Source organism: Cuculus canorus, chromosome 24, assembly GCF_017976375.1.
Source record: "Cuculus canorus isolate bCucCan1 chromosome 24, bCucCan1.pri, whole genome shotgun sequence".
Lineage (NCBI taxonomy): Eukaryota > Metazoa > Chordata > Aves > Cuculiformes > Cuculidae > Cuculus > Cuculus canorus.
The window spans coordinates 6526241-6553500 of NC_071424.1; the positions used below are offsets into that span (position 1 = coordinate 6526241).

The 27260-nt window shown below is 46.8% G+C and overlaps 1 protein-coding gene across 2 annotated transcripts in view; it reads left to right on the top strand.

Moving 5' to 3' along the window:
- The first annotated feature begins 2752 nt into the window (after nt 1–2752).
- Nucleotides 2753–27260, top strand: part of IGFN1 (immunoglobulin like and fibronectin type III domain containing 1) — a 39885-nt gene continuing 15377 nt past the window's right edge. Inside the window, exons 1-14 of one of the 2 annotated variants that reach the window (XM_054087777.1) lie at nt 2753–2853; nt 2940–3081; nt 8257–8325; nt 8829–8951; nt 12296–12435; nt 13234–13333; nt 14191–14238; nt 14792–14837; nt 15859–16033; nt 16624–16737; nt 17746–17917; nt 18672–18944; nt 20541–22692; nt 22771–25994. In XM_054087777.1, the coding sequence (XP_053943752.1) occupies nt 8307–8325; nt 8829–8951; nt 12296–12435; nt 13234–13333; nt 14191–14238; nt 14792–14837; nt 15859–16033; nt 16624–16737; nt 17746–17917; nt 18672–18944; nt 20541–22692; nt 22771–25994 (6586 nt within the window). In that variant the 5' untranslated portion in view covers nt 2753–2853; nt 2940–3081; nt 8257–8306. Of the gene's footprint in view, nt 2854–2939; nt 3082–8256; nt 8326–8828; nt 8952–12295; nt 12436–13233; nt 13334–14190; nt 14239–14791; nt 14838–15858; nt 16034–16623; nt 16738–17745; nt 17918–18671; nt 18945–20540; nt 25995–27260 lie in introns of both variants that reach the window. The other variant, XM_054087776.1, reaches the window with a different exon arrangement.

Consider the following 27260-nt stretch of genomic DNA (forward strand, 5'->3'; position numbering starts at 1 on the left):
CTCCCTGACATCACCTTGACCTTCAGCGCAGTGTCTGACCCATGCTGCACGGTAGTGGTGTGGATTGGCCGAGTGACTCATGAGTCTAGCTTTTGACTTTGGTCATCTGATCACGAACTGGAAAATCCAGTCAGCTTTTTGGACATACAAGGTTTTGATTCCTTCACTTCTTGCTCTAAGCCATGCAGTGGCACCGGCAGTGTATCAGAAGAGTTGTGCCAGTTGTCCCTGGTCAGCATGGGTAGACTTCATACTGATACACTGAAGAAGGGAACTACAGGGAAAACAGAAGGTCGGAAGAGTCTCATTTCCAGATAAAATGTACTTCTAAATTCAGTCCTGAAATAACAGTCCTGCAGCTGTTGTCTCTTGACACTTCTTCACTGCCCTTCCTGAGGGGAATGAGCTTGCTTCCAAGGAAAAAACATGCCTCCTTTGCCAGGAAAGCACTGACCACTGCTGTGCGTGCCAGGTTTCATTATGACATTTTGCAAGTTTTCAGTGGTACGCTGTAGCTTATCCACTGGCATGCAGGAGTTAACAGGGCTTTTGAGTGGGTGGGTGGAAAACAAGCTGTGAAATGGAAGAAGGTCAGTCTCTCAGAGGAGTTTGCTCTGTCACAGATGGCTTTAAGTTATCAGTCCATCTGTAGGAGACATCTCCATTCCTTTCCCCACAAGAAAAAGGTAAAAACCAGGGCTGGAAATAAGACAAAGTGCTTCCAGGTCTGGGTTGAATGGAGCAGGCAGAATTGTGGTTCTTCTGGTACTTGTAGACCCAACTATCTGTCTAGTTAGGAATTCCTTGGTTGTTCAAGGAGACCCCGACAGCTAAATATGGTTTGGGACTAAATGTCATCAGCAGGGAACAAATCACTGGAAAGGGAGTGTAGACAGGAAGGAGAACAGTTGTAAGTGTGTCTCTGCAGGGCTCAGGCCCTTTGGTTGGGCTACCTCTGCTCAGTGGAAGGCTCTTGCTGCAGTTCAGGAGAGCGGATTTCAGGTTCCAATAGAAGCCGATGAAGTCTCCCTCTGGGAACGTTCCCATGGCTTACATGAACTGTCTTTAGAGACTTGTGTAGCAACTGGCTTTATTCAAGGTACTTCGTGTCAAGGCTACAGCAGCCATTCATCACAGTAACATAACTGCTGCCAAGGATCAGTAAGGACAGTCTATGGAAGCTTCTTTGGGATAAGCATTGGCCAAAACAGGTGGAGGAAGGTGCTGTGGGAAACCCATGAGGTCACTGCTAGAAAACAGTGTCTGCTACTGACACGCAGGGTTGTCCAGCAGCAGGTGGAAGTCTTTGTTGTCTTATTAACTTTCAAATTGTTTATATTTGTCTTTGGAATTGCTGCTTCTTTTCTATCACTGCCAACGTAACGAAAGGCGTAGAACCAAATAATCTTAGCCCAAGCATCAGTTTGAACAATTGTGTCTTCCTCTTTTAGCATTGTTTCCTTAGGAACTGGGAAGGTACAAATCCTGTCCCCAGCAGTAACTGTCAAAAAGAAAGAAGGAATGAAGAAAATTAGTCCAGAATTCCATTTTCATATTTATCTTTCTAAACTGTTGATTAAAATATTGATCCCCATCCCTGCAAAACAAACGGTTTTGGTACCTGGATCAGTCCAGCTGACAGATCATACTGCTACCACCTGTCTCTTCCACTGAAAGATCATCTTTCTAAGACTAGTGGGAATGGCGCTCTTCACGGTTCTTCTGCCTTCATCCTATCTAAAAAGACCAGGAGTTCTGCTGCATATTCACTTCTTGGCTAACCATGGACTTTAGAACTCTAGTGTCCTGATAGGAAACCAAGCAAAGCCTTGTTCTGGTTCTGTCAACCCAGACATCGTGTAAGCCATGGTCACTATGATAAAAATATTTCCACTGTAGACTTCTGGAGCCAGCTTTTCATCTCGGAGTTGAAAATGAGGATTTACTAGGAATTTACGGTACACAATGCAAAGGAAAGAAGGGTTGTGCTCTCTCAGCCAGCAGCGATTGAAAGTCAACTCTCAGACTGCACAGATTTGGCTGCTTGCGTGTTGTGCTGCTGGGAGAAGAGAGCATTCAGTCCCAGGCTGGTCATCTCTGTCAAAGTCAGGAATCAGATGGAGGTACCTCTGCTTCCCAGTGAGACCAGTCTGTTGGAGCTTTCTGGATAGAGGAAGGAAGGTTTACATGCTACAAGGGTAGACTGAAAGCAAAAGATTTGGGGGCACAATGTGCTTTTCTTGTGGTTGTAGGTTAAACCATGGCCTTGTTGCTGCTCATGGAAACAGAGATCAGCCTTGGAAGGAAAGACCACCAATGGAGAGGTCTCTTTTGGCTGTAGCAGTGAAGCTGTTCCAGGAGGAACTGGATTTCTTCAGACCTCTCAGAGTAGCACAGGCTGAAGGACTCTACTTATGAAGGCCAAGCCCAGGCATGGTCGCCCCATTCTCAAATGTAGTAATCTGCTCTTCTTACTTCGCTGCTAAGGGATTATGATCTCCTAAGGACTCATGGCCTTTGAGAAACTGATGTGTCCTACAGAATTTGGATGTACAGCTTGTCCCTTCCTTGGACAAGCCATTGATCTGCACAAATGTTTGTCCTTCTTTGAGGCACAAAGGCTTGTCCCAGTTGGCACTTGGAAGTCCAGCATTGCCTTGACTGATGGTCACACCTGACCAAGTTGGCCCACTGCCTTGCTTGAGGCTTGCCAAAGGCACGAGATTCAGTTGCCCCTCCCCGTGTGCCATGTGGGGCGTGGAGGTATAATGAGGCACCTACAACTGCGTGCAGCGCAATACAGAGCTGTCCTGGCTGGGGAGATACGGAGCACAAGCTTAACTTCTCAGAGAGGTCTGAGGAGGACAAGACTTGCCATTTCTTTTGCCGCTCAGGGGCTTTTACAACATAATAATAAGAGTCTGGCTTCTTTCATCCAGGTCACGGATATCTGCGACCAAGAAACCCGTTGAACAGTTACGAGGAACTCTGTGGTCTGAGTCAACAAACAAAGTCACTGGTCCTGGGAGACACGGGATTGACTTCAAACAGCATCATCTCAGAAGTTCATCCTGTACGGCGGTGAGTTTGGTCATGTCACCACTGAGATTTGTATGGGAGTGGCACAGAGCTGGGAGTATGGAGTGTCACCTTCAGTGTCTTATTAGACATTGCTCTGTGTTGCAGTAGGTCTGAAAAGTTTTGTAAGTATTCTTAGACTCCTATGCTGATTTCCCTGGTAAGACGGCTGTGGAAGATCTGCAATAACTCTTCCATGGACCTAACATGGGACTTAAGGCACACTTAAGGTTTTTAACATTTTTTATCTTGGATGCGTTGTTTCTTGGGACAATAATTAGCTATGTTATTTTTTTCTTCTGGACTTTAGGTAAAACTCTTGTATTTGCTCTGTGATGCTGCATGAAAATATGTCTGAGTTATGAAAGAATTCACGAGTACGTTGTGGTCAAAAGACACAGGCCGACCTGTTCTCGTGTCTTCCTGTATCTGCATCACCAAACTGACCTGAATTCACTGTCTTGTTGTCTGCTGTTCGGGCTTGGCTGTGTGTGTCTCCTTTTGGCATTTTGCATAGATGCCACTTTCATAAATAAATAGCTGTCGAGTATCTGGTGCATGAGGACCTAAACTGTGGACAGCATGAGCAATCACTTATGTTATATTCATAATCCCCAAGGCAGAAGAGGAGATCAGGTCAAGTATAGATTTACCAAAGGGATAAGTCACACAAAATCTGATCCTCGCGCGCTCCTCCTGGCTCTGCACAAGACCTCCATTCATCACTGCAGTGCTGGCCACGTTCCCCTCGGTGACCTACTCAGAAGCGTTCATAAAGTTGCACTTCTGCAGTCTTTTGACCTTCAGTTCTTGATTCTAACAAAAGTCTTCCAGATTTTTCTTTAAAATATCTTTCGAACTTCTTCTCAAGCTCAAAATATTACTTAAAATTAACTAATAAAGAAAGGCCACCCAAGGCTAAAAGAGATTTTAGGTGAGATATCATTCTCTCGGTGAGTCTCTTTCTGTGGTGTAAAGCACAGACAGGATTTGGTAGTTCATTTAGAACATTTTGCTCTCAGGACTGTCTTGATTATTATGAATTGCAAAGATAAATACAGTGCTGCATCTGTTGCAGATTAATTTACTGTAATGATAATTCAAGTCATCACTGTGTTCTGTGCTCATGGCTTTGTGTTCCACAACTCCTGTGCGTGTGCCAGCGCCTGTGGTACATCACGTGCTTCTGGACCCATCACCTCTGTCTGAACCACTTGCTGCCTGGCACTTCTCTACAGGTTTGGCTAATTTTGCTCGCCAGGCTCTACCAGCAATTATGTCACATCTTGTCTGTATTTCACTGTCTGAACCTCATAAATAACCATTTGTGACACTTCTAGCACCTCCAAATCGTGCGACTCCTGAATGTTTTGCTTATTCACTGAGCTGATTTATGGTCCTAGCAGTAGTGTCCAGTCAGGCTGCAAAAGGGAATGAGATCTTGCTCAGTCTCATCCAGACAGATTGATGGATAGACGAGATGAAGGGCTGACCTCCCATCCTGTCAGGCTGTCTGGATTATTTTGGTAGATTAAAATTGTTGTCGTAGTCAAGGGCTCATTCCTGCTCTGCATTCAAAGCCATGCAAGCTTTGCCCCTGTCTCCAAAGGGGATGTCTCTGCACCTGAAAGGCAGGCAGACTTTTGCCTGGGATGAGAAACAACTGTCTACTGCCTGAAAGGAGGTTGTAGTGAGGTGAGTGTTGGTCTCTTCTCCCAAGTGACAGGAGATAGGAGAGAGGAAATAGCCTTGAGTTGTGCCAGAGCAGGTTCAGATTGGACACCAGGAAAAATATCTTCATGGAAGGGGTTCTCAGGCACTGGCAGAGGCTGCCGAAGGAGGTGGTGGAGTGCCCATCCCTGGAGGGGTTTAAAAGTGGGGTGGATGAGGCGCTCAGGGATCTGGTGTAGTAGTGGACGGGTACGGTTGGACTTGATCCCAATGTTTTTTTCCCACCTAGTGATTCTGTGATTCTATGATTCTATAAACTGATGTGGTTTTCAGAGGAGTGAGAGTGTAGAGCTACTTCCTAGTTTTTGCCCTATTGCGCTGGGGATGTTAGTCAACAGCATCTCACCTAGGGAGGGATGGATTGCTTTTTGGAAGTATTTGCCTCCATGGAATAAATAGCAACCTTGATGCGTATCTTAGTGTGGACACTGAAGTTTCAATCATCTGTAAGGGAAGATAATCATAGAGTCACAGAATTGTTAAGGTTGGAAAAGACCTCTAAGCTCATCCAGTCCAACTGTCAGCCCAGCCCCATCATGCCTAGAAAAATTATACTATGACCATTTTTGGAAGCATTTTTGTCTTTCAGCAAATCCTGTGATTTCTGACTGCAGTCAAACCAAAACCATGTTTTTTTTTCATGTAACAATGAGTAGAAATTTTACAAATAAAGCAGGGCAGGGGCTGAATGATTCTGTCCCAGCTGATGGGTTATTTTCTGGTCTTCATTTAGCACAGAAGCCACTAGAAAATGTGATGTGGTTGGATTAATTACACTGAAGGAATGTTCCCTTGCATATCCCGGCACTGTTATTTTAACTGTGCAATCAATGTGGCGCATTAACATGCTTCTGTCTCACTCCCCAGAAGGAAAGAATTCACAGGAGTTTAAGGACTCACAGCAGCTTATCTCTAATCCAAGTGAATTTCTGAAATACTTCAGGCTCTGTAAACTCTGTGGTTTGCGCACAGTGCACATAGCACGTATTGTACATCGAGAAGATGCATTTGCAGTACCTGTTGCAACACAAATATTGTCAGTACTTTGATTTTTTTAGAACTAGATTTAAGTGTAGCCATAGGTTATAATTACATTAACATTCATCCACAGTCAGACTGGACTGAGAACAACTCTCTGATGGGGTCTGCTTGTTAGCTTAAGGAAATAATAACTTTCTTGGTGGCTTTGGACCTGAGAATTTGGGCCATGTTCATGTTTCATTTGTCAATATTGCCAAATGTGGAGGGGAGAAATTGGGAGTAGCAAGGAATAACTGGGAGCGTAACAGGAAAGGAGCCTGGGGATTAGTGTTGCAGGCTGATGTCAAGTAATCTTGGTTGTTGAAAGTTGTAAGCACTAGACATTTCAGCTCCAGGAGTGGTGACATGTTTAGGAAGATACAAAACCGCGAGAGGCAAAAGCGGATTAGAATGTTTGCTCTTCATGCAGTTCAGTAATTCAGAGGGCAAACCAAGCCTATCAGAAGACAGGAATCAGGAGTCTGAAAAATCTCTGCCACTTGCTGTGTGGTGCCCTTCCCTGTGCAGGGCAAGGTGCCCTGGATTCATCTTATTTTCAGTTCAGTCTTCTGTTTTTTTCCTCCTGCACATTGTTTGTTCCCTTCATATGCATTTTTTTTTAAAACCGCCTACCAGTGGTTCACAGCAGTAACTATGGGATATGCCAAAATATTGACATAAACGCTGGAAGACTGAAATGAAAAATTCTTATTTTGTTGGAGAGCAAAATAAAAAAAGTCATCCACACCAGACTGGGGTGGTGAGAGAAAAAGAGAACTTAGCTGTTCTTCACAAGGTCCTGTGCAGAGTTTCCCATGTGTGGAAACACATCCAGTTGTTTCAAGTGCATTTCTACTGAAGTCAGGGTAATTCATGAAATGATTTTCCAAGTAACCAATTATTTATGAGGTTTGTACAGCGCGCAGAGCCCTAAAATAAGAGTTGTGCTACAGACACAGTGGAGCCAGTGATTTGTTGTGGAGACCTTGCCTAGAGTATGGAGAAGGCAGCTAATGACCTGAGACCTAAAATCAGTGGAAGCCTTCCAGTAATCTCTGCATTTGCAGAGAGTCGTATATGGCTTTAAATTGGAAAGGGGGAGATTTAGATTAGACATTGGGAAGAAATTCTTCCTGATGAGGGTGGGGAGGCCCTGGCCCCGGCTTCCCAGAGGAGTCGTCGCTGCCCCATCCCTGGAGGTGTTCAAGGCTGGAGTGGATGGGGCTTTGTGTTACAGACACAGTGGAGCCAGTGATTTGTTGTAGGGAGATGTCTGTGTCCCAATTTGCAACTGCTGATTAATGGCAAAACAAAGCTTATGCGATTAGTTCAGGATTTGACCCAGAAGAACTAAGTTACACTTTCTGTCTATGGGACATACAGGGCAGATTTTGGTAGCTTGATGGTGTTTTAGACTTCTTGAAACCACATATCACACAGATAACACAACCCTGAGTTAAATGGATAACGAGGAGGTGTTGGGGTCATATAGTGAGGGTCACACGCTTATAGTGTGGCAACACTCGTTTAGATGAATGCCTGATAGAAGGAACAGAATTAAGATCATAGACATGCTGAGAAAGTCCATCTGCCTTTTAAAACTGCTAAGAGCTGCGTGTTCTTGTGTGACTCTGTTGACTGAAGGAGTGCAGAGGGTAAATAGAGCTGCAGCATTAATCCCACAAGGGAATCTAATCTAATTGCTCTTTCAGAGCTTCAGTAACTCTATAGGTTCTGAGCATCTCTCATATGACGAGCAATCTGCCTTTGCAGTTTGCTTGCAGGATAGCGATGTGTTCCATTACGCGCTGTCCGATTTATAACTACAGGGAAAGAGGCACCTTTGGCAAAAGGTGACGGGAGAGATCTGTAACAATAACTCGATAATGCCAAGTTCACCGTTCACCAATTCCTTCTAAAGTAAGTATTAGCTTATACTCTACTCTCCAGTCTAGTTGCTAATTTAGACAGGCTAATTTAGATCAGGATATGCTTCTGCTTCATGCCCCAGTTTAGGCATCCATCTCTGTGGCTTTCTTCTCAGCAACTGCTCTTGCCATCCATCAGAAGTCACCACGTGAGAGCCATGTGGTGTAATGTTTGCCTGAAACACGAGAGGACGACGTCTTTGGAAGAAAGCCAGATGACATGGAAAAGGAAGACATGACAGAGGGATGCTGTCAGATGTGTACATTTTGCATTTAGCCCCTCGAGCCATTTTTCTACCTGGTTTTTATAGGTTGAAAACTGTCAGGATGTGTTTTGGGAAGACGTGTCATGATGTGGTGATTGGCAGGCCCTTCTCAACTTGGCCGCTGGGATGTGGCAAAGGAGAAAGGGCAAGCTGCGTCATCGAAGTGAACAGTATTAAGGTTTGCCGTTTCCCTTGTGGACTGTAAATAATTAAATGATTTATCTTTTTCGCAGGAGAACCTGTAGGCTGTTGGTGCTGACCCTAGGCAGCTGAGCAGAACATCATGACAGGTCACCAGGCAGGTGAGAGAAAGGACACAGCCATGAAAGCTATCTGGGATGCCCCTGAGAATGGCCCCAACATGCTTTTCTTGTTTGGCAGTGAGGTTATATGCCACCACCACAAGGAGAGACACCAGTAACTGTCCTATCATGTTCTGTTGACCTTTGAAATAGTCTTTCTCATGCCAGACTGATTTTTTATTTAGGACAATAACTAGCGTAAAGTATTCTCCATCCAAATCATCACTAGACCTGTGAGCCAATGTGTCGCTGGATTTGTGGTCTTGATTGTGTGTTTTCCCACTTGGACCTGGTTTTGCAGTAAGTCAGCACAAAATCACAGACCTTAATGCTCCAGCCTTTGGATGTGCTTGTGGCCTGCAGCGTAGGACGGGTCCTTTACTGCCCTGGGATAGCTGAGCAGGAGTGTTTACTGTTCTGCAGAGAGGGAATGCACCAGAGAGGTTCTTTCTGAAGGACAAACACGTTATTTTAATGAAATGTATTTTTCCTTGCCTTTTTAGTGAAATCCTTCAAGAAATCTTCTGTCCCAGGAGTTATCATCACCCCGTTTGTGGATGAAATTCCAGAAGGATGTAGTACACCTGACTTTGAGAAGAAACCTATCACTCTGACGTTGCAAGAAGGTGAGATTCTTGAAAAGCAGTCTGGTGGCTTGACTCTACGTCACACCACCGTGAAACAATGATCACTACTAAATCAAGCTAGTTTCTACAGAGATTTGCGTAGACCAGAAAAAACTGTTGTGTGGAAAAAGTCTTTCTTGTACTGATGGAAATTCCATCAGTGCTGCTGAAAGACTCCTGAGTTGTTGCTCCTGTGTGCAAGATCAAAATCTCGGTCCTAAAAAGTGCAGCAAATCGTGTAGTTCTGCAGGAAGCTCTCAGAGTGAGTATTTTGCAGCAAGAGATTGAGCACATAGAAAAAGTTTTTTCCTGTTGAACTCACTTGTATTATGAGTGTTCAGCACTAAAATGAGCTGCTTTTTCAAAGAAAGATGTACTGACTGCAGGCACTATTTAGGCTGTACTTCTTCAAGAAGCAATATCAATCTTGCATGGAGTACAGAGAAGGCAGCTCGTGGGCTGAGACCTAAAATCAACGGAAGCCTTCCAGTAATCTACCTGCGTTTGCAGAGAGTCATTCATGGCTTTAAAGGGGAAGGAGGAAGATTTAATTTAGACATTAGGAAGAAATTATTCACAATGAGGGTGGGGAGGCCCTGGCCCAGGTTGCCCAGAGCAGTGGTGGCTGCCCCATCACTGGAGCTCTTCAAGTCCAGGGTGGATGGGCTTTGAGGAACCTGACCCAGTAGGAGGTCCCTGCCCATGGCCGGGGGTCGAACTGAATGGGCTTTGAGGTCCCTTCCAACCCAAACCATTTTATGATTTTGTGATTCTTATTTTTTTGGAGTGGGATCACCTGAGGAGATGGTGTGGGTCCTGTTCCCTCCCAAGGCTGGGAGGTTTTGCTGTCACACCTGGCTGTTGATGTTCGCCCATCGCTGAAGTTTTGTGCAGGAGCACAGTGGCCTCTAGCGGTTCAGCCCTCCTTGTCCTTCTCCCTTCCACCTGTGAGGTTCAGGCATGAGCCATGGTGGTGCTCATCTCCTTGCCTACATTTTCTGAGTGATTTCATTTGCAGTAGGTTCACATATAAAACGTTAGGGCAGTCGGGCTGCTCTCTGTGTGAGTTGAATTCAGTGTCCATGCAGGTACACAGTGAGCGTCTTTAATTACATTGTCATTGTCCCATTGCATGGACTAACTGGTACTTCCAGCTGTGGAGTTGTGCCCTGTGACAGGCGGCAAATGTGGGAAACTGCAGGCAGAATGGCTAAAGGTACAATTGATGCAAAACAGCCTTCAGTGATAGATAGTGCTGCCACCTCGGAGAAAGGGAGAGATGCCTTTGGGTAAGAATCTGTTGGCAGGAGCTTGCTGTGTCACAGAAGGTGCAGGAAATATTGCAAGGCTTTCTGGGGAGAATTTTTTAACATTTGTAACCTCGAGGCCAAAACTGTTGGAAAAGAAAAACTAATAATTTCTGCCCTGAGCTACGTCCACGGATCACTCGCTCCATCTCTAATCTCCTCTACTCCGCTCTCATGAGACCCCACCTGGAGTACTGTTTCCAGTTCTGGAATCCGCATCATAAGAAGGAGATGGAACTGTTGGAATGAGCCCAGAGGAGGCCACAGAGATGATCCGAGGGCTGGAGCCCTTCTGCTATGAGGATAGGATGAGAGAGTTGGGGTTGTTCAGCCTGGAGAAGAGAAGAATCTGGGGAGAATTCCAGTAAGGAAAGGGTCTCCAGGAAAGCTGGGGAGGGGCTCTTTACAAGGGCCTGGAACGATAGGATGGGGGGGAATGGCTTTAAATTGGAAGGGCAAATATTTAGGTTAGACATTAGGAAGAAATTATTCGCGATGAGGGTGGGGAGGCCCTGGTGCAGGTTGCCCAGAGCAGTCTTGTCTGCCCCATCCCTGGAGGTGTTCAAGACCCTGGCACAGCTTGATGCCATTCCCTCTTGTCCTATCACCTGTCACTTGGGAGAAGAGACCAACACCCACCTCTCTGCAACCTCCTTTTAGGTAGTTGTAGAAAGCAGTAAGGTCTCCCCTCAACCTCCTTTTCTCCAGGCTAAACAACTCTAGTTCCCTCAGCTGCTCCTCAAAAGACTTGTTTTCCAGCACCTTCGCCAGTTAAGTTGTTCTTCTCTGGACATGATCCAGGACCTCAATATCTTTCTTATAGCAAAGGGCCCAAAACTGCACACAGCACTCAAGGTGTGGCCTCACCAGTGCACAGTGCAAGGGGAGAATCCCTTCCCTGCTCCTGCTGGCCACGCTGTTCCTGATACAGGCCAGGATGCTGTTGGCTGCCTTGGCCACCTGGGCCATTGCTGGCTCATGTTCAGCCACTGTCAACCAGCACCCCCAGGTCTTTCTCTGCCAGGCAGCTTTCCAGCCGCTCTTCTCCAAGCCTGGAGCTGCATGGGAGTTTTTGTGTCCCAGCTGCAGGATCCTGCACTTGACCTTGTTGAACCTCATCACCTTGGTCTCAGCCCATTGATCCAGCCTGTCCAGATCCCTCTGCAGAGCCTCCCTACCCTCCAACACATCGACACTTCCTTCCAGCTTAGTGTCATCCACAAACTTGCTGAGGGTGCATTTGATCCTCTCATCCTAGTCGTTAATAAAGATTATTATTGATATATATAAAGATTATATATTGATATATATAAAGATTATATATTGATATAATATAAAGATTATTATTGATATAATTGAACAGGACTGGACCCAGCATGGAGGAGCATGGGAAGTTGTGTGTGATGAGGATGGATTTGGGCGTTTCATGTTGTCAGAAACAATTCTAGGTGGAACTTGCTGTAGCACTGTTGATTTTGGAGATGATCAGAGGTTGTTAGCAGTGAAGTCTGGCCAGCTAACCCCATATTTAAAAGGGCTTTTCTGACTGAATACAGGCAAACCCTGACATTGGTGATGTGGGGAAAAGGTAGCCCAGCCTGGACTAGAGCTAACATCTGCCCTTTGGCTCTGCCCAAATAATGAGGGACTTCTAAATCAGACCAAGAGGCCAAAAAATTGTTCTCTTGGGTACGTAGTTTCTCTGTCTGCATGGCTGTGCAGTAGCACACAGGGACCATGTGTGCCAGTGGTGAAATGTAAAGCTGCGTTTCGAGTAATCCCTTTGAAAGCCAGGGAGTTAGAATGGAGATTATGGCAAATGTCTTGCAGGAATGTGAGCATCTAGCGTGACTTAAACTGGTAATTTAGACTTCTTTTACAGAGAAAACCAAAGGATAAACTTAAATAACTTTTCTGCCTACAACAGCAGAGATGGCTGACTCTGGGCATGAGTCTACTGAGAACACAGTGAGCCTGACTTGAGAGTCCTCATGTTCAACCTGTCTTAAATGACTCATTTCTTGCTCTTTTTCAAAGGTAAAAATGCCATTTTCCGAGCTGTGGTCAAAGGTGTCCCAGCTCCTGAAGTGAAATGGACACGAACACGAGGTGGAATGGATGATCCTGACAAATATCAAGCATTCTTCAATGATGTCACAAATGAATTTATTCTGCAGGTAAAGGTCAAATATTTCAGCCAAGAATCATGGAACAGAGAGGGCAACAGAAAGGAAAAACCTGCAGTGGGCAGGTAGAGGTCTGACACGAAAAACCCAAGACTCACCTGTAACTCTTTTTATATAACAAACTATGAAAATCAGCTATGATCAACTTCACAGCCTTTCCCTTCTGAGCTGACGTGCGGCTGTACCCCATGCTGCCAATGTCCAAAGCAATCCTGCAGATCCTTTTCTGAAAGGCTGTTGAGGATCTCCATCAGTTTGGCTTTCACATCTTCTACCAACAACAAATGGGCTCCACTGAGCACTGACTGGGTCTTTTGGATCTCTTCACCATCACCCTCATTCAATATTGGAATGTTTTGGTCATTAATGTCTTCAGTTTCACAAGAAACTTGATGTTCACTTGGTGTTCACTCTTGCACGCTGACATTTTCTGACTCAGGGTAAGAAAATGTCTCTATTTGACCACGCATCCACTTGTCCTGAGTAAAGTGATTGAGTTGAGCCTTGTCTCACCATGACGGAACATGTTCTACAGCCATTTCCGTCTCTGCCTTCCCACTCTTGGTTCCTGAGCTACAGGGGGTTAGTCTTGGTTTTTTGTGTCGGACCTCATAGACATAGATGTCATTAGATCTGAGATAACATGAGGATAAGCAAGCAATGCATAGAATGATTCAGGAACAGAAGAAAGGTCTCACCTGTCATTGAGTAGCTATTTTATTAGGAGCTGAAGGTGTGTGAACTGAACCACAGCGCATCACTGTGAGCTCTTATGATGTTCTTTTTAAGATAAACAAGCCGACTGTAGATGACAGTGATTTGTATCGTTGCTTTGCTGTGAATGAGTATGGGGAAGCTGCGTGCTCTGCTGGCCTCAGGATCATACAAGGTAGGACTGACCGGTTCCGTGTTCCAAAGCGCCTGTGGTCCCAAGTAGCTGGCTTTGCTGTCCTATGGGAGTGGGCGCCCAGAGCATTTTCTAAGTGTTCTTGGTGTGGAGATCTATTTTTCCTACTCACTGAGGACTAGAGGTATTCTGTGACTCCCCCAACTTTGATGGCCTCATGACAGCTTTAAGACAAAGGAGTAGGAAGTGATGGTGTTATCACTGCACTGGAGGACTATCAGGAGCTCTGGATTTAGTGTTGAATTTGCTCAGTCCTTTCTCTATGTTGTTGAGGGAATCAGTCTTTTGGGAGGGATCCATCCCACTACATTTCAGATGTCTGTGGTGTCCACCTGACCCAGTCCCCTGCTTCCCTTCATAGTCAGTGAAAAGAAATGGCTCTTTTTGCATAAAAAGGAGCTGACTTGTTCTTGGAATCTATTTGGGCAGTTGGTGAACTGTGTTCAAACCATCCATGTAACTTTTGTGCCTGTAAAGTAAGTTCAGAAGGCTACTACCTGTATTTGTCCAGGTAACCCTTGCACCTTGGCTCCTCAGCTCTAAAACAGGAAGTCTGTATTTCCTAGCAATGCTCAAACCATGGGCTTCATGGGGCAGAAACGATCCCCTCCACTGTGTGGAGTATCCAGTAAGCAGAGTCGATTGCAATAGAAATATTGCCTTTATAGATGAAGATTACTAAAGGTCAACAAGAGGTTGACAAGGAGATCCAAACTAGGATTTCCTCTTGCATTGGTAACAGATGCAGAGGTTTTGTAGTTTGTGGGTTTGCTGGTGTTAGTCTTGCCTTGTTCATCTTATGGCTTGCTTTCTTTCCGTTTTCTCTTCTAAACTATCAGTTGGCTTTAAGAGGAAGTCAAAATATGTTCCTGTTCATCCTGCTGATGGTGAGTTAGAGCTATGTATGTTTATTTGGCGTGGGAATAGTTAATAATCCTCTGTCGATTGCATTATTACTACCCCAAAGATGTAAAGAATAAAGTAAGAGGACGTTAGTGGATCTCTAACATTCTGTCATCTCTTTCTGTTTGCTGTTTACCTTTGGGTAAAGCGACGCTCTTAGGCATGGCTTTGAGCTGTTCTAATTAATCGTTCTGGAATAGTTAGTGCTAGAAAAGCATTTTGTGATGTCAAATACAGCTGGATCAAACATATTAACACAGGTGGGAAACAGTGGGGTTCTAGAGTGCCCTCTCTAGAAAGAGAGGAAAACGCACTAGGAAGCGATGCACTTCGGCACTAAGGATACCAATAAGGCAGCGAAAACTTGGCCTGTCTTTCATGACAGCTTTTTGGTAAAGTGTGAAAACCCACCAGAGGCAAACAGCACGGAGGACGGCCCTTTGGCGGTGGCTGTTTTGTGTTATCTTCAGTTTGGGGATATATTTTACACTGTTGGTTATCTGAATGTTTGTTGTTGTGTCCTTCTGTGTTTGATAGAGTTGAAGAAGAAGCTTCAGGAGTTCAGGAAGCTGCTGAGGAAGCGGTAAGGCTCCATAACAAAAACCATTGTTACACTTCATACGTGTTTCTTGATAATAGGGAAGAGCTTCGTAGATCTTCAAGGCCACGCTTCTTGTATCCAAAGTCATGAGACTCAGTGTGGAGTGACGTAGCAGAACAGTTGGCCACTGTCTGTAAGGCTGAGATAAACACAAGATACCACCCCCATTTTGAGGTGTACACTCCTTTGCACCACAAGATTTTGAATTGAAATATCTGATTCTCTGCTTTCCTGTTTTTGCTCACAAGTACCTTCCTGGCGAAGTGACCAATCTTCATGTAGTGACCTTTCTGACTAATCTATTCCACACTGATGCTGCCATACCTTGAGCGCTGGGGGCAGTTTTGGGCATTGCAGTATAAAAAGGGTCGAAAGCTGCTGGAGAGTGTCCAGAGGAGGCCACAAAGTTGGTGAAGGGTCTAGAGGAGAAGTCGTATGAGGAGTGCCTGAAGTCACTTGTTCTGTTCAGCCTGGAGAAGAGGAGACTGAGGGGGGACCTCATAGCAGTTTACTGCTTCCTCACAAGGGGAGGGGAAGGAGTAGGTTCTGAGCTCTTCTCTCTGGTGACCAATGACAGGATCTGAGGGAATGGCAGGAAGATGTGCATGGAAATCCCTTCACTTCCCAGGTGGGAACCTTCAGAGGTGGTGGGAATGATCTCTGACCTTTGCAAAATCCTGAACTGTGCTGAGAAAGTACCTGGCAAAGGTCAAGTTGGCCTGGGCCAAATTGGTCCAGTGACTGCTGATAATTTAACAATGCGGACAACGGTGTTAGTCTCGGCTGCTGTGGGCACAGCTGTTCCCTGGCAGTATTTAATTTGTAGGGTAGTTGCAGAGAACCTGTTCTTAAAGAGTCCTATTCTTTCTTGCCTTACATCTGCAGGGCTGAGTGAGCTGCAGAAATGATGGAGAGAGAAATGAGAGAAGGTTAAGTGTAGAAATACAAGAGATCTTGTTGTCTCATCAAAATGTTTAGGTATTTTTTTCTCCCTGGTTCTAAGGGCCCCGGCACCAAAACCAAAACCCCTGGACAAAGAAGCAGTCTGGCAACTGCTGCTGCATGCAGATAAAAGAGATTATGAGAAAATCTGTATCAAATATGGAATTGTTGACTTCCGTGGGATGCTGAGAAAGCTACAGGAGATGAAGAAGGACACAGAGAGTGAACAAGGAGAGGTAAAATAAACTGAAACCCAAAGCACTGATTTTTAACATACTCCAGAGTCTGACAGTTCCTCAGGAGCTTCTGAAAACAGGCTAGACATTCCCAAATTGCTTTGTGGATGAAAATGTTATTGTATGACAATGTTTTAAAGAAGTCCCACTTCTTTTATCCCACAGATAAAAATGCTATTGATTTTTTTTTTGAAGTTCACTTTTTAAGTTTTAGGAACTACTGAGTGCAGAGTAGACCTTTCATTAAACCACATGGCTAAAATCTGTATTCAATTGCCTCTGATGAGAATTCAGACCCCAAATTGAGAAGTTATGCTCAAGAGTCAAAATTGGCCTTCACACACAGGGCCGTGCAGATAGCTGGGTGGGCAGTGGTTGCGCAGTGTGTGAAGGACCAGGGGGCAGCACGTAAAATTTAATTTGTCTACAGGAGAAAATGGGAAACTTGCTGGTGCCTCTTCTAGAAACGTAAAGGTAGAGGTAGCTCTTTATTATGCAGATAAAAGTAAATTTCACACCGGTTCAACAGCTTAAGAACTTCTGTCGCGGCAGCCTTCTCGTTTATGAAGTTCTTGTGTCTTTCTTTGCAGTTAATACACAGCATCAAAAATTTTGAACACATTAAAGTCAACAAGGATGGAAAAGCTTCCTTCAGTCTGGAGATGGACCTGAAAAACAGTAAAAGCAAAGTTTACTTGCTTAAGGTGAGGGGGCCTTGATGAGTTGGCCAACTTATAGCAACAACCAAAGTCTTCTACATAAAATGCTTGATCTGCTGGGCCATGGCTGAGAACAAAGAAGTTTCTTAAAGTCATCCATCCACGGCAGAATCCTTGATTGTTTAGGGAGAAGTATTGGTGTGGGGGTCCAGGGAGTCTTTGGAGGTGGGTATTACTTGGAATTTGTAGATGCAAGTACAGGGGAAACAGCTACTAACAACCTTTGGCTTGAAGACCTCTTCTGGCAAGAGGAAACTAACAGTGTCTTTCAGGCTGCAGAAATTCTGCAGTCTCAAATAAGAAAACAGACTGGATTATTCACTTTCTTGAGTGTGTTATTCCACTATAATTCAATTCTGTGAGACAAGTTCTCAAGGAAGGAAAACATCCCACCTGGTCCTGTAGTTATTCTGCTGTGGTCTCCAGGTGATCAGTGCTGCGGGTGTTTTTCTGGAAGACACATTGCAGTCAAACTGCAGTTATGGCTTTAGTACAGAGAAGTAGGAATTCATTAAAGAGGAGGTCAGATTAACTCTAGGAACTTCTGAGTCAAATGTGTGGCATGAAGCCTATGCAGCCGCAATGCAGAGAAGTGCGTTACAGAGAGGAAAGCAGTGAACTCGCCTGCTTATCCATCCACAAGGATGCTGAAAGCTAAGCATAGGAAGTACTTCGTCTTTGAAGTTACTGTAACTATATATTGTTTAAGCTTCAAAACCTTATGTGAGCTACCAAAGCAGTGCTCTTTTGCTTACTTTGAGTGTCTGATGCTGTGTTCCGTGCAGGACTTACGGCTCACAGTAGTGCACATGTGTTACAGAAGCGATGAGCCCTGTCCACTTCCAGTTACCCCCTGTGAGCAGCAGTGTAGGCTTCTCTGTTGTTACTCATTTATATCAATAAAGCGATCGTAACACAACTTGGCCTGATTTTCTTGAAATATCTTGCACTAGTTGGGCATTGCCTTTAAAGATATATTCTTTCTCTTCCCAGGATGGTGAGAAGCTCAGGTATGGAACAGGGGATGAATACAGAAAGCACTGCCTGAGGCGGATTGGAAAAAGGTACAATTTCATTATCAATGACGTGCAGCCAGAAGATGCGGGTGTGTATCAGGTCAGAGTGGAGGACGTACCTGTTTTCTCAACCGAACTGGAAGCTGAATGTAAGGAATTGAGACAGATGCAATTGTAACATGAAATTATTTTTTGCTGGAAAATTTTATCTGGGATCATATGCAAAGTTCCCCACTAAAACTCGTTAACTAGAGCAGATTGGTTTTGTGTTGACAAAGAAGATGATCTTATGTGACCTGTGTGAAAACAGCAGGAGGGGTGTGATGATGTGATACGAGTGTTGCGTTTGTAGTCCAAAGGACTAGGTTCAAGTACCAGTTTGGCTCTGACTTCCGAAGACAGTAAGCAAGTTCCTTACCTTACCTTACCCCAGGCTATAGTTGCCTTTTGTAAGCTCAGAATAACAACTGCCAACTCCACACGGGTATCAGGCTGCTGAAATACATTAATGACTACAGAATCAACACATCAGTGATGTGTGATGTAAATATCTTGCAAGATGATAAAGACAAAAATCTACTTTTCGGCTTTTCTATCATGTAGAACTGGGCACAGGAACACATCTCCTGGAGGTGTTCAAGGTCAGGTTGAATGGGGTCTTGAGCAACCTGGTCAAGTGGGAGGTATCCCTGCCCATGGCAGGGGGTTGGAACTGGATGGGCTGTAAGGTCCCTTCCAACCTGAATCGTTCTATGATTCTATGACTCAGTTTTTCCTCTTTCTGCTTAAACCAATGCTCACATGCACAGCAAGCTGCTGTCTTCCTTCAGCTGCAACAAGTCTTTCTTGGAAGACAGAAGTAGCTCCGTTTCCTTCCTATAGCTTTTTATCTTTCCATTGCAGCCATCCCTGTGAGGTTTGAGCAGCCTCTCACTGATACACGTTGTCCTGAGGAAGAAAATGCTGTCTTTGAATGTGTCCTACGCACACCCTGCCACGATGCTGTGTGGCTGCACAAAACCCACCTCCTTGAGGCAAGCGAGAAGCACCAGATTTCTGTAACACCTGACGGCCTGACCCACCAGCTGGTTATCAAGAACGTTGTGCCTTCTGACAGTGGCATGTACACGCTGGACACTGGGCTCTGCTCTTCAAACGCCTGGCTTATTGTAGAGTGTAAGTGACACTGTGTTATTGCTGTGGTGTTGGCTTGAGGTGTGTCAACCAAATAATGTTCCTCTCGCTGCCCAACTGCTCAGAGATGATTCAGTGCTGATAAATGAATTGCAGAGCCTCTTATTCCTAATTATTTTTTGAAAAATAGAGCTCTGGTTAGATCTTTCTTCTTCAGGTGAAACAGTTTTTCCCTTTTTATTAGTCCTGGCAAATCCTATTGGATTATTTACTCCACAGCTGATTGGAAGCAGCAAGTTCTCCATCAGTTCCTGTAAGGGGCTACAGGAAAGCTGGAGGGGGGCTGTTCATAAAGGCTTGTGATAATAGGACAAGGGGGAATGGATATAAACTGGAGAGGGGCAAGTTTAGACTAGACAATAGGAAGACTTTCCTCACCATGAGAGTGGTGAGACGCTGGAACAGGTTGCCCAGGGAAGTTGTGGCTGCCCCATCCCTGGAGGTTTTCAAGGCCAGGTTGGATGGGTCTTGGGCATGGCATCCTGATCCAGTGGGATGTCTCTGCCCATGGCAGGGGGTTGAAACTAGATGATCTTTAAGGTCCCTTCCAATCCTAACTATTCTATGATTGTGTGATCAGTTATCAAAACACACTCCATATCTCACCATGTGTGGTGAAGCTGTCCCTGCTCCTGTCCCAGGTGCTTTCAGAACTATCAGTTCTATCCAATCAACATCATACAATACTGTTGTGCTAGGAAGTGTTTCCCTTTCCAAAAGAGAGGTTAAACATGCTAGAAGAAGCTCAAAGGAAGCTGGGGAGATGGGAAACACTCCTTTCAGTGCAAGCAGATTGTTAGCTGCCTTATGTTTTCCTGTTTCTTAAAGGCAGTTGTTTTGGTTTCTTTTGAGCTCCTCCAGCAGCAAAAGAAGGGTCTCTCTCACCTTTTGATGGCTTTTGAAACAGTATAGGTTGAGTCTGATACACAAAGGAACTGCCAACTGAGTCCATTGACCTTCTAACGCTCTACAGAAATGGTGTCCAGCCTGGAAATCAAAACAGCGTGTGACCTGATAGGTCTGGTGTCTAGCTTGGAAAAGCCTGGATTTTGGATCAATGCAAAGCTGTTCACAGAAATGGACTCTGTAATCTTTGGGTTGGCCATCTCGAACACCAGGATGCCAGGTGTTCAAGCTGCCTCAGGAGCAGTGAGATCCTAATGCAAGGGTGGGCGCTGATGGCCATTCTGTGTGTGGGATGTTCTGTAACTCCTCCAGGGCTGGGGGAGAAGGCAGGATGACAATCTGAGCCACTCTAAATTAGATCTGTGATGCTGGAAATCCACCTTGTTTCAATGCTTGTTTTGGTTTCTTTGTTTAATAAGCATGTTTCCACTAAAACTAATTGTCTTTTTAACCGAGGATAAATTATGCCTGAACATGACATTGAAAACATTCAGGATTTGAGATGAAGTCAAATTTATTGACATATATTATGTTTCTGTGTCCTAGAACAAAATTACAACAAATGCTAACATGTTTGGTTTGGTTGTTGATGTAGTACATGACCTATTGATTGGCTGTTCTTTTATTTTCCCTCTTTTCCTGACCTTCCATCAAACTGCATCTTCGTTACAGATGCCAAAGGAAAGAGGAGACAGGGAGAAGGAAATGAGAGAGAGAAAGCTGAGCGACTGAAAGAAACGTTGCCAGATAAAGAGAGAGCTAAGAAACCTCGACACAGAGAATATATCGATGATGAAGATCATCTGATGGACACTGGCATGGAAAAAGATGGCTGGTACAGAAATGGTCAAGACAGCAGTCAAGGCCACTCCATTGATGTTGATGGAAGCCACCATAGATTTCTGGGAAAAGATGGACTACGCAAAGTACACAAAAATGAAATGATGGGCTCTGGGCAGTTGTCTGGAGCAGGCCTAGATGGACACTCAATGACAAATGATGCTAGCAGCTTTGAATTAAATATCTTAGGAGGTAAAAGTAGATTGAGGCCTGTCCATGGCAAGGATTCTACGGCAGGCAGAGCAGACACTCATGATGAATTAGGACGGGCAGGTGAACGATATCCTGTGGGTGGTAGAGATGATGACATGCTGGATGCTGACATGGGTGATGGAGGTGATGGAGAAGGTGTGGGCTGGCAGCTTGATGAGGATGGTAGATTAGGTGATAGTAGTTACAGAGCTGGCTTTGGGGGTGGTGCTACTGATGGAAGTTCTGGATTAGATGGGCTCAATCCTGATTCAACCAGAGTGGGAGGTGGTAAGGACAATCTGTTCAGTAGGACTAGTCCAGGGACTGGAATTAGAAAGAATGCTGCAGGTACCAAGATGGCAGGAGGAATGAGGTCCCCCCATGGCAAGGACTCTCTGCCAACTGCAGGTGATATGAATAGAGCAAGCATGAACAGAGAAGGACAAAATTCCTTCATGAGACTTCATGCTAGTGGTCATTTAGACCAGGCAGGAAGGTCTGGCTTGCCGTATGGCCCAGGCCATCTTCCAGCTGGAGATGGGGCTATATCTGGTGAAGGTGGCAGTTCTATAGGGGAAATGGCAGCTTTGTATGGTCCAGATGGTCAGCCAGTTGGAGCAGGTCTTTGTGATGCTGGAGTAGCTGGTGCAGGGGGATACGGGTCTCCATATGGAAAGGATGGTCTCCTAGCTGGGAATGTTCTTGGTGGTGCTGGTGTAGCTGGTACAGGAGGAATTGGGTTTCCCTATGGACAGGATGGTCTTCCAATTGGATCAGGTGTTGGTGGTGCTACAGTTGGTTTTCAAGGTGCTGGATCTGCCTATGGAAAGGATGGCCTCCCAACTGGAGCAGGTGTTGGTGGTGCTACAGTTGGTAGATTTGGAGGTGTCGGACCTGCCTATGGAAAGGATGGTCTCCCAACTGGAGCAGGTGTTGTTGGTACAGAGGGATTTGGATCTCCCTATGGAAAGGATGGCCTCCCTGCTGGGGCTGGTGCTGGTGCAGGGGGAGTTGGGTCTCTGTATGGAAAGGATGGTCTCCCAGCTGGTGTTGGTGAAGATACACTTGGTGGCTTTGGAGGTGATGGATCTCCCTACAGAAAAGATGGCCTGCCAGCAGGAACAGGTGCTGCAGCTGGTAGTTTCGGAGGTCTTGGGACCCAATATGGAAAGGATGGCTTTCCTGCTGGAGCAGGCGTTGGCAGTGGTGTAACTACTGCAGGGGGAGTTGGGTCTCCCTATGGAAAGGATGGTCTCCCAGCTGGGACTGGTGCAGTGGGGCTTGGTTCTCCCTATGGAAAGGATGGTCTCCCAGCTGGAGCAGGCATTAGTGGTGCTGGTGTAGCTGGTGCAGGGGGAGTTGGGTCTCCCTATGGAATGGATGGTCTCCCTGCTGGAGCAGGAGTTGGTGGTGCTGGTGTAGTTGGAGAAGGGGGAGTTGGGTCTCCATATGGGAAGGATGGACTCCTTCTTGGTGGAACAGGCATTGGCGGTGCTGGTGTAGGTGGTGCAGGGGGAGTTGGGTCTCCCTATGGAAAGGATGGTCTCCCTGCTGGAGCAGGCATAGGTGGTGCTGGTGTAGCTGGTGCAGGGAGAGTTGGATCTCCATATGGAAAGGATGGTCTCCCAGCTGGTGTGGGCATTGGTGGTGCTGGTGCAGGAGCAGTAGGCTCTCCGTATGGAAAGGATGGTTTCCCAGCTGGAGTAGGAGTTGGTGGTACAGGGGCCATAGGTTCTGCTGATGGAAGGGGTGGTCTCCCTGCTGGAACAGGCATAGGCACTGCAGGTGTAGATGGTTCAGGGGGTGTTGGATCTCCATATGGAAGGGATGGTCTCCCTGCTGGAGCAGGCATTGGTGGTGCTGGTGTAGGTGGTTCAGGGGGCATTGGATCTCCATATGGAAGGGGGGACGGTCTCCCTGCTGGAACAGGCATTGGTGGTGCTGGTGTCGGTGGTGCAGGGGGTGCTGGGTCTCCCTATGGAAGGGATGGTCTTCCAGTTGGAGCAGGAGTTGGTGGTGCTGGTGTAGCTGGAGAAGAGGGAGTTGGATCTCCATATGGGAAGGATGGACTCCCAGCTGGAGCAGGCATTGGTGGTGCTGGTGTAGCTGGTGCAGCGGGAGTTGGGTCTCCATATGGAAAGGATGGTCTCCCAGCTGGAGCAGGCATTGGCGGTGCTGGTGTAGGTGGTGCAGCGGGAGTTGGGTCTCCATATGGAAAGGATGGTCTCCCAGCTGGAGCAGGCATTGGTGGTGCTGGTGTAGGTGGTGCAGCGGGAGTTGGGTCTCCATATGGAAAGGATGGTCTCCCAGCTGGAGCAGGCATTGGTGGTGCTGGTGTAGGTGGTGCAGGGGGAGTTGGATCTCCCTATGGAAAGGATGGTCTCCCAGCTGGAGCAGGCATTGGTGGTGCTGGTGTAGCTGGTGCAGGGGGAGTTGGATCTCCATATGGAAAGGATGGCCTTCCAGCAGGAGTGGCTGTTGGTGGTGCTGGTTCAGGGGCACTAGGCTCTACCTATGGAAAGGATGGTCTCCCTGCTGGAGCAGGCATTGGCGGTGCTGGTGTAGGTGGTGCAGGGGGAGCTGGATCTCCATATGGAAGGGATGGTCTTCCTGCTGGAGCAGGCACTGGTGGTGCAGGTGTAGGTGGTGCAGGGGGTGTTTGGTCTCCCTATGGAAAGGATGGTCTCCCAACTGGAGCAGGAGATGGTGCTGCTGGTGTAGGTGGTGCAGGGGGAGTTGGATCTCCATATGGAAAGGATGGTCTCCCAGCTGGAGCAGGCATTGGTGGTGCTGGTGTAGCTGGTGCAGGAGGAGTTGGGCCTTTCTACGGAAAGGATGGTCTCCCGTTTGGAGAAGGAGCTGGTGGTGCTGGTGTAGCTGGTGCAGGGGGAGTTGGATCTCCATATGGAAAGGATGGTCTCCCAGCTGGAGCAGGCATTGGTGGTGCTGGTGTAGCTGGTGCAGGGGGAGTTGGATCTCCATATGGAAGGGATGGTCTCCCAGCTGGAGCAGGCATTGGTGGTGCTGGTGTAGGTGGTGCAGGGGGAGTTGGGTCTCCATATGGAAGGGATGGTCTCCCTGCTGGAGCAGGCATTGGTGGTGCTGGTGTAGGTGGTGCAGCGGGAGTTGGATCTCCCTATGGAAAGGATGGTCTCCCTGCTGGAGCAGGAGTTGGTGGTGCTGGTGTAGGTGGTGCAGGGGGAGTTGGATCTCCCTATGGAAAGGATGGTCTCCCAGCTGGAGCAGGAGTTGGTGGTGCTGGTGTAGGTGGTGCAGCGGGAGTTGGATCTCCATATGGAAAGGATGGTCTCCCAGCTGGAGCAGGCATTGGTGGTGCTGGTGTAGCTGGTGCAGGGGGAGTTGGGTATCCATATGGAAAGGATGGTCTCCCAGCTGGAGCAGGCATTGGTGGTGCTGGTGTAGGTGGTGCAGGGGGAGTTGGGTATCCATATGGAAAGGATGGTCTCCCAGCTGGAGCAGGCATTGGTGGTGCTGGTGTAGGTGGTGCAGCGGGAGTTGGGTCTCCCTATGGAAAGGATGGTCTCCCAGCTGGAGCAGGCATTGGTGGTGCTGGTGTAGCTGGTGCAGGGGGAGTTGGATCTCCATATGGAAAGGATAGTCTCCCTGCTGGAGCAGGCATTGGTGGTGCTGGTGTAGCTGGTGCAGGGGGAGTTGGATCTCCATATGGAAAGGACGGTCTCCCAGCTGGAGCAGGCATTGGTGGTGCTGGTGTAGGTGGTGCAGGGGGAGTTGGATCTCCATATGGAAAGGATGGTCTCCCTGCTGGAGCAAGCGTTGGTGGTGCTGGTGTAGGTGGTGCAGGGGGAGTTGGGTCTCCATATGGAAAGGATGGTCTCCCTGCTGGAGCAGGCATTGCTGGTGCCGGTATAGGTGGTTCAGCAGAAGTTGGATCTCCCTATGGAAAGGATGGTCTCCCAGCTGGAGCAGGCGTTGGTGGTGCTGGTGTAGCTGGTGCAGGGGGAGTTGGATCTCCATATGGAAAGGACGGTCTCCCAGCTGGAGCAGGCATTGGTGGTGCTGGTGTAGCTGGTGCAGGGGGAGTTGGGTCTCCATATGGAAATGATGGTCTCCTGGCTGGGGCTGGTGTAGGTGGTGCAGGGGGAGTTGGATCTCCATATGGAAAGGATGGTCACCCATCTGGATCTGGTGCTGGTGTAGCAGGAGTTGGGTCTCCATATGGAAAGGATGGTCTTCCAGCTGGAGCAGGAGTTGGTGGTGCTGGTGTCAGTGGTGCAGGAGGAGTTGGGTCTCCATATGGAAGGGACGGTCTCCCATCTGGAGCAGGTATTGGTGGGGCTGCAGTTGGTGGTTATGGAGGTGCTGGATCTCGCTATGGAGAGGATGTACTCCCAGCTGGGGTTGTGGCAGGAGCTTCTCAGTTCCCTTTTGTAGGTAAAGAAGTTATGGGGTCTCATCATGGCAGGAATGCTATGCAGAGCACAACTCAAGGATATGTAGGTGGGGCGGGAGGAGGTGACTCTTCCTCAGAAGTCGGTGGCGTGGGTGGCTCTGCAGTACGGAGTGCTAGGTCTCCCTACAGCAAGGACAGCGGGTCAGCTGGAGCCAAGGCTGGTGCGGGTGGTGATGGAAAGGAGTTGCTTTCAGTCCATGGTAGAGAAGGTGTGGTAGGTGCTGTGGGACGAGGTGGGGAGTATGGGCTGGATTCACATCCTGGCAAATCTTCTGCAGGAGGTGAAACTGGAAAGGGCACTGCCAGTGATTTCAGAGGATCAGGGAACAAAGTTTCACCTCACGACAGAGATTCACTTTCAGGTCAAGGAGATGCCAGGGGGAAGGGCAGAGATTTAGAACAGTTGGGCTCCCTTTATGACAAAAATTCTGCCCTTGGAGGGGCGGGGAGTACCTCCTATAACAGCTTTGTCACTGGGAGAAGTTCAGGTGCTTTTGGTCAAGGTTCATTGCATTATGGTCAGATGGCAGATCTTTATGGTGGACCTCCTTCGATAAACCACAGAAAACCAGAACTTGAGCTTGATCTTACAGCAAATGATTTCTCAAAGAATACAGAAAGTCTGGGAAGCAGACGACGTTATTGCCTGGATGACCTGAAAGGTACGTGCTCAATTGGTGACTTCTGTATTGCTGGTCTTTGCATTTTGATACTCAAGTTCCTAATTCTGGGGAGAAATGGCAGCTGATAGTCTAGACATAACGTGACCCATTCTGAATTCTGCCACTGATTTGCTCTTTGACCTGACACAATTTGCTCAGATCAAACTGCCTTAAAAGTGTCAATGAGCTTTGCTTAAATTGTCTAAACCAGGTATCATCTGTCCATTCAAATCAATGATTCAGATCCACGTGGAACAGACTTCAGTTCCCAAATGTAGTTTCAAGGATATGACCACATTTCTTTGATATTGTTCCAATTTAAAACTTATCAGAATAATAGAATCATTAAGGTTGGGAAAGACCTCCAAGCTCATCAAGTCCAACCACCAGCCCAACCCCACTGTGCCCACTAATCTGTGTCCCAAAGAGCCCACGGCCACATGGTTTCTTAATGCCTCCGGGGATGGAGACTCCACCACTGCCCTGGGCAGCCTCTGCCAGGGCTTCACCACTCTTTCACTAAAGAATTTTTCCCAATATCCAACCTAAACCTCCCCGGCACAACTTGAGGTCATTTCCTCTTGTCCTATCCCTCGTCACTTGGGAGAAGAGCCCAGCACCCACCTCACAACAACCTCCTTTTCAGGAGCTGCACAGAGCGATGAGGTCTCCCCTCAGTCTCCTCTTCTCCAGCCTAAACAACCCGCCCAGGCACTCCTCAATAAGACTTGTTCTCCAGACCCTTCACCAGCTTTTGCCTTATTTGTTCTAACATCTAGTGCAAAGATCTGTCTTTTTCCAGGTTCTGGGAACAAATCTGTGCTGCTTTATTGGACAAATATGTTTGGCTTAATGTGGAGAGCTCCTTTCCCCTATAACACCAGAATTAATGAGGTTTTGTTTATAGTAAAAGGAGAGTTAAACGTGTGCAGACATTTGACTGAGACCAGGGGCTACATTAGCAAGATGGTCATGTGGGAACTGTAGAACTGATGAAGTTCAGCTCTAGAACCAGTGGGGAATGGTCACCTGATGGAATTGCTGACGAGTTAGAAGTGATTAAGGCTAACAAAACTTATAAAGAAGGAAGTAAAATCAAACTTCGCATGAATGGGGAAGGAGGTGAGTGTTTCCTAGAGAGGATGAGGATGTTAAAAGAGAAGAACTTGGAAAGTGAAGTACAGGGGTGAAGAGTGTGACTTGGGAAGATTCAGGGGGAGCTGTTTGAGCAGCCCTGGATCTGGTCAGCACAGAGGAAAAGTGATG